At 21.7% G+C, this 14,966-nt stretch overlaps 2 protein-coding genes across 2 annotated transcripts; one reads left to right on the top strand and one right to left on the bottom strand.

Annotated features, from left to right (window-relative positions):
* Window positions 1–176: 176 nt before the first annotated feature.
* LeuRS-m (Leucyl-tRNA synthetase, mitochondrial) lies at window positions 177–5,160 on the bottom strand. The gene is made up of 8 exons (XM_011498921.1): window positions 5,006–5,160; window positions 3,878–4,271; window positions 3,492–3,814; window positions 2,719–3,276; window positions 2,284–2,637; window positions 1,120–1,604; window positions 313–534; window positions 177–197 (listed from the first exon to the last, which is right to left on the bottom strand). The coding sequence occupies exons 1-8, from the start codon at window positions 5,094–5,096 to the stop codon at window positions 177–179; spliced, it is 2,448 nt and encodes an 815-aa protein (XP_011497223.1). The 5' UTR covers window positions 5,097–5,160.
* Window positions 5,161–7,269: 2,109 nt separating this feature from the next.
* On the top strand, window positions 7,270–13,041 carry LOC105361427 (vesicular integral-membrane protein VIP36). The gene is made up of 7 exons (XM_011498602.1): window positions 7,270–7,628; window positions 9,546–9,661; window positions 11,278–11,475; window positions 11,574–11,736; window positions 11,900–12,066; window positions 12,143–12,206; window positions 12,553–13,041. Exons 1-7 carry the CDS (start codon window positions 7,493–7,495, stop codon window positions 12,702–12,704), a joined length of 996 nt encoding a protein of 331 aa, XP_011496904.1. The 5' UTR covers window positions 7,270–7,492; the 3' UTR covers window positions 12,705–13,041.
* Window positions 13,042–14,966: the final 1,925 nt, after the last annotated feature.

The raw sequence follows: 14,966 nt of genomic DNA on the forward strand, positions 1-14,966 counted from the left end.
AAATTGGATTTCAGTAGAAACTTATATAAATGTAAATCTGATATTGACAGTATAATCTAATAATGCACTAATTTAGTTATCAAGTTAAACTGCTAATTTTTTTATTATATTTTTATTTATTCATATACAAAATCAATAATAAATACTTAACAAAGATAGTTTTAATTAAATTCATACTAATTCTTTGCACAATATATCTAAAATTATAAAGATAAATATTAAATTAAACAAATCGGGTCCTTTTTTAAAAAATATATTAATAAAATTTACACTTTGTAATAAAGAAACAAATTAATATGAAAATCTATTAACCTGACTTTTGGTTTTAAAATCATCGTCATTGAGGTTTTCGGCTAATATTTTCATGGATATTCCACCACTTTTGTTTTGTAAATATACACTTTTTATTCTTTTATTGTTCATGTAATTGTTAAATTTGTCAGCTTTTGAAAACATTTCGATCAAATTATCTTTATTTATCTCTTGTAACTGCTGATATGGATAACGGATTATTTCTATATCACAATTATTTATCTAAAAAAAAGATGTTATTAAGTAAAATTACAACGAAAAAAATATTTTTTATTAAAAAATGATATTAATATTTCTATCGTAATTCAACGATATACCATTATGTAATGATGCCCTTGAATATATAATTGATACTGCAAACATTTACTACATAAATTTACTTGAAGCATTGTTCAATAAATTAGGAGATTTTTACAATTTAAACGTTTTTACAATGTTTACAAGTTTCAAAAGTTTTATTACAATTGATTTTTATTTAATATCAATCAGACAATTCTTTAATATTATATAGAGGTTAATATTGAATTTATTGATAATAAGACAAATATTTTATAATATATTTACTTTTCACGAGGATGCATAATTTGAAGACATTACTTAGTTAAAGTTTTTATTCTCAACTTTAACAAGATAGTTATGATATATTGGTATCCTGGATATGCAACGTTTCATCAAAATAATTATTAAATTTCATTACAAGAGTTAGAATAAAAAATAAATGTACTATGTAAAATTTATTGAAAGCTTCAGATCAAAGTGACTTTGAGTAACACTCGTTCTAAAAAGTAAATCATTATATGCACTTACAACCACAAACACTTTCACCAGGTAATCCGGATCAATCTCCGGCCAACGCTGTTCAAGAACATCCGCGTCCCAAAGGACGTCGTCGGAAATTCGATAAGGAGCCGAACAAAAGCCGGCCCACAACTCCGAAGCAAAGTGAGGTGCGAGAGGTGCAAGCATAATTATCTGCACAGCTAAAGCGCGCTCGAATGCCCTACTTCGCTCGATCGGATTATTGGTGAGTAAAGTTTGTAGAGAGTTGGTCAAGCCTTGCATCTTCGTTATGGCTATGCTTATCTGCTGGGAATCTACGATATTGAATGTTGCCCCCAACAAATAATAGTTACGATTATCATTCAGTTCGGCTTCGATTTTAAGAAATTTATTATCAGGTTGGAAGGATTGTGAAGTTTTACTTTCGACGAGGCCTTGTCTGGCTTTTATGAATTGGGTGACAATTTTCCACAATCGCTTCTCCCAACGTAAAATTCCGGATAATGCTGTAACCGAATTTTTGTATCGTCAAAAATCGTTATAACTTATTTCTCTTACTTTTGCATTGGTTACAGCGTTGACAAATATAAAAATTACTATATGATTAATAATTTATTTGACAGTATCATGACATAGCATATGCAATATAAATTAAATATTTTAAGTGTGTTTAAGTATTTCAACTTTATATTTAAGAACTAATAATGAGAATTGCATGATTTTCTAGAATTTTGAAAAAGTTTTTAAATTTACAAATAACAAATAAAATACAATTAATCGTCAATAATTTATATACATACTGTATTAATAGAACGGCAATAATCTTATATGTATATTAAGATAAAATAAATAACTGAAAAATATAAAAAATAATAAAAATAAATTAATAGTTAAAATCCCAAATTCTATAAAAAAGAGAAGTTGAACTAATTTTAATTACAAAGTTTTTTTAATTTAAATGTTTATTTTATTTTTTTAGGGAACTCGTTATAAAGTTAAAAAAAATTTTAATTAATTCTAATTTTGATTTTCATATTCATCTTTGCTTTTTGAATTGCTATAAAATTAATATTTTTATATGCATTTAAATTTTATATTCAAATTTTTATTAATTTTTTAAATTTATAATTTAATTTTTTTTGACATTCAATTACATTAAAAATAACTAAGTGTTATTATATAATGACTTACTTGATGTCGACCAATGTATAGGTGAGGATGGTGCATAATTTGCCATTACCAATAGTCTGATTGTATCTATGCTATATTGTTCGAGTAATTTCGATGGATTAATACTATTACCTTTAGATTTTGACATTTTTTCCCACTGTTTAGTAACTGGTTCATTAGTTTCTTCTAATAAAAATTCATTATTGATTTGTTTAACTTTACTTGACTCAACATATTTGCCATTTTGAGTAACGTAGGTTTCAGCCATTACAACTCCTTGAATTAGCAATTGTTTGAAAGGTTCTTGAGTAGGAACTAGTCCTAAATAATGTAAGAAGTGACTTACGAAACGAGCATAATATAAATGCAGAGTTGCTAAAATGTTAATGTATTTTTTATATAAATCATACTTAGAAATATTTTTTAAATTTTATATTTTACTAATTACAATATTACCATGTTCTTTTCCGCCAATATAGAGATCTACAGGTAAATAGTTAGCAGCTTGTTTTTTTGAAAACATTTCATTTGCATTTTTCGGATCAATGTTTCTCATGAAATACCAAGAACTGTCTACAAAAGTATCCATTGTATCAGTTTCTCTAGTGGCTGGTCCATTACATTTGGAACAAGTTGTTTTTAACCATTCATGAGCACTTTTCAGACCTTGAGCTAGTAAAGAATTTTTTATTTTGGGAAGTATTATAGGCAGTTGCTCCCTAGATACTGGTTGACAGCCACATTTTTCACAATAAATCATTGGGATTGGTGTACCCCAATATCTTTGCCTTGATATTAGCCAATCTTCTAATTTTGGTCCAACTAAATATCCTCCAATTTGTCGTTCTTTAGCTATTTGAAGAATACTTGAAAGTTTTTCTTTTCGTTTTTCATCTGTATAATTTGGAATTTCTTCATAAGAAATATTGACTAGTCTACAAAATTTAGCATCAATTTCTGATAAGCTTGGAATGCCAAGATAATCATTTCTAAAGCTAGGAAATTTTATGATCTCTATAAAAAATGTATAATTTGATTTATTTATAATTACCATTAATTCAAAAATTCAAATAAAAGTTAAGGTATTGCATTGTAGATATATAAAAGTAGTATTTTTTAACTTAATAAATCAAAGTTAATCTATATGAAATAATATGGTAAATAGATTAGATGATTTAATTTATATCAATTATAAATAAAAAAAAATGTAATATTAAAAAATTAATCACCTTTATTAGTAACGTATATTGGTAACTCTTCGTTTGTAAAGGGGTTTATCACTTTAGCATTTAACTTTACAAAACTATCATTAATATTTTGATTTTCAATTTTAGCAAGACAATTCTTATGAGATAATGCAACAAACTTGACATTTTCAATATATTCTGGTTTATCAATCCATAAAGTTAAAGATTTTGGATATCCCTCAATTTTGGTTATTAATTGAAAGTCAATTTGAGTACCAGTACATTTCCCAATCCAATGCTTTTGTATTAAAATAATATCTCTCCATTCTTTTAATGCACTATCATTTAAACCTTCAAATAATGATCTGCCAAAATACAAGTCATCGATATTTTTGCCTTTCAAAATTCCTAAATTATTTAATACTTACTTGGCAAATGCAGTAGTCTTAACAAACCATTGATTTATTAAACGTTTTTGTACAATAGCACCAGATCGCCAAGATCTATTATTTTTATCAATCTGTTCATTAGCAAGTACAGTTTGATCAACAGGATCCCAATTTACAAATTTTTCTTTACGATAAAGTAAACCTTCGTCATATAATTTTAAAAAAAGTTCTTGTGTCCATTTATAATAAAGTGGATCAGAAGTATTTACTTCTCGGTCAATATCAAATGTACAACCTAATTCAAGTAACTGTGTACGCATGTATTCAATATTTTGTTTTATCCAATCTGCTGGATGAATATGATTTTTTATTGCAGCATTTTCTGCAGGTAATCCAAATGCATCCCATCCCATCGGATGAATAACATTTTTTCCTAAATATATATTAAATTTAGAGAATTTTATTTAAATGATCTAATTTTTTATTATGAAAATAAACTAAAAAAATTATATTACTATGCAGTAGTATAAAAATTATATTAAAGAAATCATGCTATTAAAAAACATCTCGTTACATAAGTACCACAATGCACTTCTAGTTAATTTTGATACTGATAGTTTATATATTTAAAATTTATTTTAATTAATACATATTTAATAATTAGATAAACTTTAATAAAAAGTGATTTCTAATTTAGATATTTTAATGGTACGATCAACAATTATACTTCTTTTGTAAACAAATAAAATTCAAATTTAATTAAAACATATTTTATATATTATTATAATAGTTTAGACAAAAAATTTTAATTTCGTAAATAAAATGTATATTAAATTAAAAAAATTAGTTTTTCTTTCTTTTATTTATAGGATTTATAAACATCTTTTATATAACGATATTAAAGCATATTACCAAAATTGATGTTTTTATATACTTTATTAAATGAAATATTTTTAATTTTAATATTTTATAATATTAAAGCAAAATATTATATCTAATAATATTCGCTATATGACATCATTACTATTATTTACTATATATGATATTAATATAATAATATAATAATGTATAATAAAAATAGAAATTTTACAAAGAATTATAACTTTTATGTTACTTTATATTAGATAGTTCTTAATTAATCAAAGTAATTTAAAAATAAGTTATTACCTTTTAGTCTATAAAAACGAGCAATGGTATCACTAATAACATAAATACGAACGTGTCCCATATGTAAAAATCCAGAAGGATATGGAAACATTGATAAAACATAGAATTTTTCTTGATTATTTAATAAACTACATTTGTTAATTTTATGTATTTTATCTTTCCAATATTTTTGAATTTGAAATTTGTATTCATCTTGAAATGACTTATTCTAGTAAAATTAGTTTTAATACAAACTTAATTTAATAGTTATTATTTATTAAATATTATACCAATTATTCATGAAATCTTTTTAACAGATAATTTTACCCAAATTTGTAATCCACTTGATGCATGTCGTACAAATATGTATTTTACAATATTTTTATTTCTGAAATGATATTTAAATATTGATGAAATACCAGAGCTCATTATTTAAATATAGAATTAATCTGTTACAATAAAAATGTTTGATTAAGTATTACATTATTTATTTTTATTCAGATATTTATGTTTTATTATAGAAATAATACAGTCAAAAAAATAATCAAAAGAAATTATTTAAACATGATATACTTAAAAATTGCTCAAAATTTACAGAAATACCAAGCATTGGCGACATAAGAGTTGGCAACATAACAGTTGGTAACATTTCTGTTTTACTTAGTTTAATTTGGTATTACTCGATAGTACTGATCGGCACTTCAAAAAAAATTATATGGTGTATTTTAATTAAAGTAATTAGTAACTTTTAGAAAAAATTAAAAAAAAATCATGATTATGTAATTTTCATATAATACATTAGTATTCGAAATGTTTTTCACATAATTTTTAAAAATAAATTCTATTTTGAATTGGAAATAAATATTTATAATTTGAATAATAAATTATAAAATTACAGATAATATTTCGATAAATAAAAATGAAAATATACAGTGTAGAGATAAAATAATGACAGTTTGTATACTCATAAATAGTAAAAGTAATATCAATAAAATATATTGCCAATAAGTTAGAATTTCTTATAAAGTCAAACAAAGAAAGAATAAGGTTGTTTTATGTATACACAGGAATTTAGTTATAAAATAATGTACAAGATATTACTTTTTACAGAATAAAATAAATCAGACTATTAAATATAAAAATATATAGTGTAAAATATCTCGTTAATATCTTGCAACTTTCAAACTTATTTAAAGTATACATAAAATATATTTAAAATTTTAAAGTAATAAATTGAAATGATTATTTTCTTTAAAAAAATTATAAATTCATAAATCTCAAATTATGTTTTTAAGTTTACGATATTTAATTAAAATTTTCACTTTCATGTAGATCTCTTGAAATAATAATTATTGTAATATTTAAAATAATATTAAAAAAATATATAAAAGACTTAATATATTAAAGGGTTTAATAAATATGTTTGTTTTTATTTATATTTTTTTATTTATTTATTATATAAGTAAATAAAGTAAATAACAAAAAAATCTATATTAATATATTCTTAATTTTAATTAAAATAACGATGATTGTAGAATTTCTCATCTATTTGTTTTTGATAATTTATTATTTACTTTTATCTTTATTACTTCAATGATTAATAAAATAAGAATAATAAATGAATAATAGTCTCCAAGAACCACGTGCAGTTTTTAATATATGCAATATATAAGTAACGTATTTCAATATTATAGAAAAAGTAAACTTTATAGTATACTTATGCATTTTGGAAGATTACTAGAGTCTTTGGAGTTTTATATTATTGTCTTATAAGTATAGTCAATAATTAGACCTATAAACTTTTTTTGTTTAAGAATACTAATTTTTGTTATTACGACATCTTTTACATCATTGACACTGTTTAATCAAGTCATTTTTATAAGTTTAATATATATTGTGTATGCAATCAAAACATACTATCTTACATTTGTTAACGTACTAAATATTTTAAACCTTAAATCTTTTAGTTTTTATTTACATATATAAATAATAAATTTACTCATTAATTGTTTATTTTAAGTAATTAATAATTAATCGTTGGGTAAAACTATACACATTAAATATTTTACTATTTTATTAATAACTAAAAAATAGTTAACAAAAATTTTCATCATATACCATTAAGACCACAATTGCGCATGCGTTACTTAAAAAAAGAAATGGAAAAGCAATTATATGACGATTGCATGTATTTTATTATTTGTAAGAATATGATATCAAGCTATTTACAATTTTATTAACGTATAGCAAATTTAAACTTTTTTTTTATTTGAATTTTGAATTAACATAAATTATTATGATATGACTCGATTTCACTATATTTCATTTCAGTATGCTTTGAGAATGTGTTGGTATTATTCCTCGAATAACGATTTGGGTGCTGGATAAATACGAGTTGCTGTTCATCATTGTAGTTTGAGGCAATAGAAATAAGTTCCTGGTTTATTCGGTCTTATGATTGCACGTTGAATTATACACGTGTGTTTACAAGTTTACAATTACATTAAAATGCAAATAATTAAAGAAATATTGTGCTTAGGCTGGTGCTGCTTATTCATTATTGAATTCTTTGCTATGGTCAGTGCCGAATGGAACACCAATGATTATATGAAACGAGAACATTCCCTTATTCGACCTTATCAAGGTAAAATGAAAAATATTTTAATTTCTTTAAAAAATGCGTGTCAACACTCAAATTACTGATTACTTATTTTATCAAAATTTAATAATTGCTTTTTTAAAATAATTATTTAGGTTATGTTACATTAAAGGTTAATATGATTAGCATGTCATGTTCAAATAATTTTGAATTCTAAATTGACTTTTCTCTGCGACTGAGACACGCATTCAGATGTGCGCGCGCGCGTATCCATATTTATCGTATAATATTCGATACTGTATTATATGTAAACAATTTAAATGTTTTTATGCAAAACAAATTGCAAGCATATATTATACTTTGTTTGCTTTTTAATTGATTTTTATATTTTTTTAATTAAAATAATTAATCATTCTCATATAGTAACAAATCTGTTCATATTAATTTAAATACTATACAATTATCGAGTACAAATTAATAGTAATAAAGTACAAAGTAACCAACAATATATTAATTGGTATTATAAATTAAATTTGAAAAATCGTGTTTTTATTTCTTCTTTTATTTATACAATTAATAAAATAATATAAACAGAGAGTTGATCAATATTTTTTTTTTTAATTTAATACAAAATATAGTCTTTATTATTACATACAATATACCATTTTTCAAAGTATACATTCCATTTCATATTTCAAAAGTATATATTTTTAAAACCTTTGATTTTAGTTTATTTTTAAATTTCATAATACTCAGAGAAAGATCAACAAATATTTTATACTTCATATTGATAACAATTCATCTGCATACTTTTTAATATAAAATATACTTTCTAAATGTAAAATAATAAAACAATTTCTAATAGTTTGAACCTATATTATATATTATCTAAATATATACAATTTCGTAGTTAAATATAAAATTGAATAATAAGTGTATTAATTTAATATATTTTCATACTTGTCTTACAGCTTCTCATTAGTTAGTTAAATTACATTATTCATACTAAGTCTATTATTAAAATATATTTTCAAGAAATTATAAGTTAAGTTAATAATGATTTAATTTGTCACTGTTATATATTTTTTTATAATATATAAGAAAATTTTTGTTAATATGTAAATAAGATTCGTATTTACTCTATTAAAATTTTAATTTTGCATTTAACTGCATGTGATTTTTCAAATAAAAATCTTCATTTTAATTTGAATTTGTATTTGAAAAGTTTTATTTCACTATAAGAGATATTATATCTAAGCATTCAGTATAATAGCTTGTAAATGTGAAATTTGATCATGTTATTTTTATTCTTATCATAAATTAATCTTATCATATAATATATTAATTGTAAAAATATTCTATGGAAGCAACTTTTACATTAAAAATTCTGGTACTATTTTACAGTTTAGTTATGTTATATAATTGAAACTTTATTTATTGTATAAGCACCCATGCATGCATAAATTAATACATAAATATTTATGAAACTTATCTACTGCCAAAGATTTTAAAATCAAATAGAAATTTATTAAAATCTCTTGTAAAAGGCATTGACAAATCTAAAAAAGGAAATGCCATATACCCAATGATTTTATATTATTGCAGTATTCAATATAAAATAAAAGTCTTGAGCATCTGATAAGAAAATCAAGGGCAATAAAGTGCTTATGTAACAGTTAATAATAATAATACGATATTCATTATTGTATTTGTAGTCCATGTTTTATTCTTTACAATACATATATGTGTACACATGAATGCCTATAAAAATATTTCTCTATTTGAATTACAGTTTAGTAATCTATAACAACTATGCTATTCATTAATATATTTTATATTTTAAATTATTTGTATAAGAAGTAATATATTAATATTGGTAATATGTAAAATTATTTTATTAATGTTATTTGTATTTTTTTTAATTTACAATTTTACTTAAATTAAAGTATAAATTATATATAGGATCAGGAATGACAATACCATACTGGGATTTTGTGGGCAGTACATTAGTTACAAATAATTATGTACGATTAACACCAGATGTCCAAAGTCAACAAGGAGCTATTTGGAATACAGTGGTAAATATTTAACTTACAAATACAGAATAAATAAACTATTTTTAATATTTCAATCAACTGAAAGAATCAACTGAAGATTTACATTCATATATTTTATAGAAAATCAAATGTATACATTAAAACCTAAAAATGTATAAAAGGTTTTGCTGATGAAACAACATAGAAATTTTTTTTGTATATTTATATTTTTATTATATATACATGTATTTATTTCTTATTTTTTAATACAAGTAACAATTAATATGAACAACATTAAACTAATCTGTAGTTTTAATGTAATATAAATAATATAATTCATAATAAATAAGATATTATACAGCAATTAAAAATTAAAACTTTTTGTGATTATAAACAAAAATATAAAGTCATTTAATATCGATTAGTTACTACTTATAAGTTAGGTAAAAATAAATATATATGACGTTTATTCCATTTTTTTTTTTTATATTAATGATACGTGTTGAATTTGATGTGAAGTATTTCTATATAACTTAAAATATGTAACAATAAATAAAATTATTATTTAATAACATGTGCATGTAAACAAGTATCAAGAAAAACAAAATGATTAAGAAAATAAATGAAGAAATTGAAGTGTCTCGATTTACAAAAACAATTAAAAGGTTTAATTGAACCAAAAATAAAAGAACATTCAGAATAAAATTAATATTTAAATTCATTAAATAATCTTGAATTAATATGTTTCTTTGACCAAAATATTTATGTATAATTATTTTTACTCAACCATAGCATGTCAAATTAATAAGATCTATAATTTTAATGACGATAGTAGTAAAGTTCTATATAAAACAGTACTAGAAAAATTGTAATAGATCTTTTTGTAGAGATGAAAATAAATAATAAAGTGAACTAATTTGAAATAACAAATGTATACATACTTTATTGTGTAAATATGTTAAAAAAATATTAATAAATTAAGGAAATTAATTAAAAAATTCAAATTATAAATAATGGTTCAAAGTTTTAAAAAGTATTTTTAAAAGATATTGATCTATTTAAATGGTAATATAACAAATATATATACAAAGTGTTCTACATTTTAATTTTGTATTAATATTTTATAAATATTATAAATGGCAGGATAAATGAAATTGTATTTGAGTGAACAAATTAAATACTAAACTTTAAAGATAACATTGGAGAGAGGAACTTTTGAACCTTTAAAAAAGGCGTCAAAAAAGATATATTATTATTTTATTATTCAATAGTAATTAAAGATTAAGTAGTTTAAAAAATAATTTTAATCTAAAAAAGGCTTAATACATTTAATCATTTTCAAGATATAAATAAAAATATTTCGTTTGTACAAATTTTTACTTTTTCATACAATGTAAGATTAATAATGATTATGTACATTTTTGATATTCATATTTTATGATTAATTAATCAAGAGCTTAATTAGAGATTGTTTTTAAATATCTTTGTATCACAATAAAAATTTCAAATAATTTCAATGAATGCCAGTTACAACTAGATCTTATATTATAATATTAGATTTATTATAATGTTTATTATGAAGAAAATAATAATACAGTACTTTTGAATATGCATGAACACTATTATGTATAGAAATTAAAAAATATTTCACTTTTTAGCAATGTAATGCAAGAAATTGGGAATTACAAGTACAATTTAAAGTTCATGGTAAAGGTACAGATTTATTTGGTGATGGTTTTGCCATTTGGTATGCAAAAGACAGGATGAAACCAGGACCAGTTTTTGGAAGTAAAGATTTCTTTCATGGTTTGGGAGTAATACTTGATACGTATAGTAACCATAATGGTCCCCACAATGTATGTAGTAACTGTAAATGAATTCTACTTCAACAATTTATATATATAAATATCGTTAAATTATTTTTATTTATTATAATAACATAAATTATTAATAGCATCAACATCCCTACATATCAGCAATGATAAATAATGGTTCGCTTCATTATGATCACGATCGTGATGGCACTAATACTCAATTGGCAGGTTGTGAAGCCAAATTCAGAAATTTGGAGTATGATACTCATATTTCAATAAGATATGAAAGTGACACATTAACAGGTAAATGTATAAATTTTATTTACTTATCAATTAAAGTGTAGAAAATATTTGTATAAGTTTTTAAAAAACTACAATATACGTAAATAATAAAATATTTATTTATGTTATAGCTTTTCTTTAAAATAAAAAACTTTAAATATGTTTAATTATTGTTTTTGTACAGTATCTACTGATATGGCAAGTAAAGCTGCATGGAAAGAATGTTTCTCTGTAAAAGAAATTAAGTTACCAACTGGATATTTTTTTGGCATAAGTGCAACTACGGGTGATTTATCAGACAATCATGAAATTTTATCTGTAAAATTATTTGAACTAGATTCGTCAAATGATGTGAGTATAAATTTGAGTTCACACGAGTTATATATGATATTCATACGAGTATATAATTAATTACATTTTTGTTTAGTTAAAAGATGAAGAAGATAGATCAAAAATTATTCCATCAGCAACATTCTTTGAATCTCCAAGAGGTATGTAATTGATCACTTTTGTGTTTATTAAAATACTCAAAATAAATATTGAATATATATTCATTAAAAGATTCTTTTTGTAAATTATTATAAAATACATATATTTAATATATTATTTTTTTTCTTCTTTTCATATAAATTATTTTTTTGCAAATTAATCAGTAATTTAATCGTAATTGTTATTAAATATATAAGAATTATAGAATTTCAATTCCTATTATTCCTTCATATAACTTAGTTTATCATTAAAAAGTTATTAAAACTATTTTACTCATAAATTTATTCAAATAAGTAAATTAAATTTTTAAACATAGATTTGGTTAAATACAATCTTTATTTTATACAGATCACGTAGATGATCCAAAACCATCATCGTTGAGTGGAGTTAAGATTTTCTTATTAATGCTAGTTGGTGCTCTAGCCATTATTGCTTGTGTTGTAATTGGAATTATGTTCTATCAGAAGCATCAAGAAAACAGTAGAAAGAGATTTTACTGATGATTATATATATATATATGATTTAGTGAATTTTTTTAAACAATGACAGACATTCCTTTAAGAAAATATTTCATTTATGAAGTACTGTGTTTATATTGGTTTTCATGAATGCTGATTAATTATAAACAAGTTTTATCTGTGTTGAAATAAGTTTATTTGTGCGTTTGTGAATATAAACTTTTGGGATTGTGTGATATTCAGTTATAGGTACAAGTTTTTTATGTGCAAACTACATAATATAGATTTGAATCTATTTATTTATATTGTAATTAAGCAATTGAGTGATAATTGTTGGTGTAATATTTAGATTTTAATGTTTTTAACTGGACATTAAATACATTTTCTACTTTACATTAAAATCCGTATTTTTAAGTAATAATTAAATAAAAATTAAATAATTCGTAATAAACGATACTAAAATAGATTTGTTTGCCATGTATAAATGCTGCAATTATTATACTTGTGCTTTTAATTATTTATAAAAGAAAGGAGAAATGAAGACTAATATATTATAGTATATATTTGTATATAAAAGGAAAACAAAATTTTGTATACAGTATAAATTTTTACAGATAATTTCTATAGTAACATCATTATTATTATTTACAGTGTTGAGAATCTAAACAAATACATTTATACGATCTATTTATAGTGATCCATTTACCAATTACATTTATAAATGAAGCAAAATGCATTGGCAAAGGATATTTTATTTCATTTACATTGCTCATAATTTTATTGCCTTTTTATATTCCAATATTAAATATCAATTACCCCAATATCAAATTGCAATTATATTATTTTTTCTTTCATAAAATTATGGTTAAAATTAATTCAAAATATTAGTAATATTAACGTTATATATTATTTAATAAATATTGCAATAAAAATATAACTAATATATAATATTTAAGAATTCAAATAATTTTGACATTTGTAGAGTATTTTCCCACATATAAATTGTATTAAATAAATATTTTTAATTTCAAAATGAATTGCTTAAAATTCGTAAATATTAATCAAAGTTGAATTCAACATGAAAGAGTTGAAAAATCTCTTATTTTGTCAAAATAGTATTATCACTTCATTGGTGTTGTAGCAATATAATAGTTATAGAAGAAGATTTTTATTTGTTGTGGGCAGAGGTTTGATTAGTATCTCAATAACTTAACTATTTAAAGTAGATTATTTTAATGTTAAATATGCCCAAATATTAAACTATAATGTTATTGAAATATCACGTATTATCTTTATTTTTATGGTTTTTTCACTTTTATCAATTCTATTAATTAGTTTGTATCCTAGATATCCTAATATTAATTATTTAAAGTTTCATAAATCAATTGTAGATTTTGAAACTTATATTACGACACCTTTTATTTAGTGTAGTTTTAATTATTTAAAATTTTATATTTAGAAAAAAAGTTTTGTAAAAACAATATTTTTTGTAATTTTGTTATTCAAATTTATACCACTTTATCTTATTAATCTTATAATCATATATTTGAAGATATATTATTAAAACATAATTATTTCAATAGAGTTAGTTTAATATTTTTCTAATTGTTAAGTTACCCAAAAATTTATGATTTTCATAAAAAATTATAATTAGTTGTATTGTGAATCTTAAAAATTAAAATATATAAAATATAATAAAATTCTTATAGTTGATAAAACGCAAACCCAAAGATGTAGAAGATATTGTTATTATAAATATGTTATACTATAAGTAGCGTATACTAAATGTATATTAATATATACCAAAAATATGAATTAGAAATTTATTACTAATTTTATTTTATCAAATTTTATGACAAAAATTTTGCCATAGTTTAGAAACAACATTAAAATACTTTAAAAAATGATGATAAACATTTCGAGATGCTTTCATCTATTAAAAACGATAATTAAAAATAAATCTTTAAAATGAACGTCATCAATAAGTTTATGCTCATAAAATATTATTTTCCAGAAAATACGTAATTCCAAATCATACAAGCAATATTTTAATTTTTTTAGAAATTCGATAAAAGATAATATATATTTTATAAATATGCGATAACATTTGTATTATAATTTTAACTATAATTAGTATTCGAAAGATTTTATTTATTCTTTCCACAATTTGTAATTGGGTAATATAAATATAAGATATTCGTGAATAGACAATAAAATAATATGATACTTCATGGTTAATTTCATTATTTCGCATTAATTAAATTTCCGATGGTGCATTATTCAATATTTGATAGGTAAAATCAA

The sequence above is a fragment of the Ceratosolen solmsi genome, unplaced genomic scaffold (assembly GCF_000503995.2).
Source record: "Ceratosolen solmsi marchali unplaced genomic scaffold, CerSol_1.0 scaffold30, whole genome shotgun sequence".
Classification (NCBI taxonomy): domain Eukaryota; kingdom Metazoa; phylum Arthropoda; class Insecta; order Hymenoptera; family Agaonidae; genus Ceratosolen; species Ceratosolen solmsi.

What these genes read in the sequence shown, in the direction of transcription:
- LeuRS-m (XM_011498921.1), bottom strand. Translation starts at nt 5,096, where the DNA reads ATGTTTCCATATCCTTCTGGATTTTTACATATGGGACACGTTCGTATT. An exon ending in TCGTTTTTATAGACTAAAAG is followed by an intron (nt 4,272 to 5,005) that starts GTAATAACTTAT and finishes ATATATATTTAG; the next exon opens with GAAAAAATGTTATTCATCCG. An exon ending in AATATACGTTACTAATAAAG is followed by an intron (nt 3,277 to 3,491) that starts GTGATTAATTTT and finishes CATTTTTTATAG; the next exon opens with AGATCATAAAATTTCCTAGC.
- LOC105361427 (XM_011498602.1), top strand. Translation starts at nt 7,493, where the DNA reads ATGCAAATAATTAAAGAAATATTGTGCTTAGGCTGGTGCTGCTTATTC. An exon ending in CCTTATTCGACCTTATCAAG is followed by an intron (nt 7,629 to 9,545) that starts GTAAAATGAAAA and finishes AATTATATATAG; the next exon opens with GATCAGGAATGACAATACCA. An exon ending in ATTCTTTGAATCTCCAAGAG is followed by an intron (nt 12,207 to 12,552) that starts GTATGTAATTGA and finishes TATTTTATACAG; the next exon opens with ATCACGTAGATGATCCAAAA.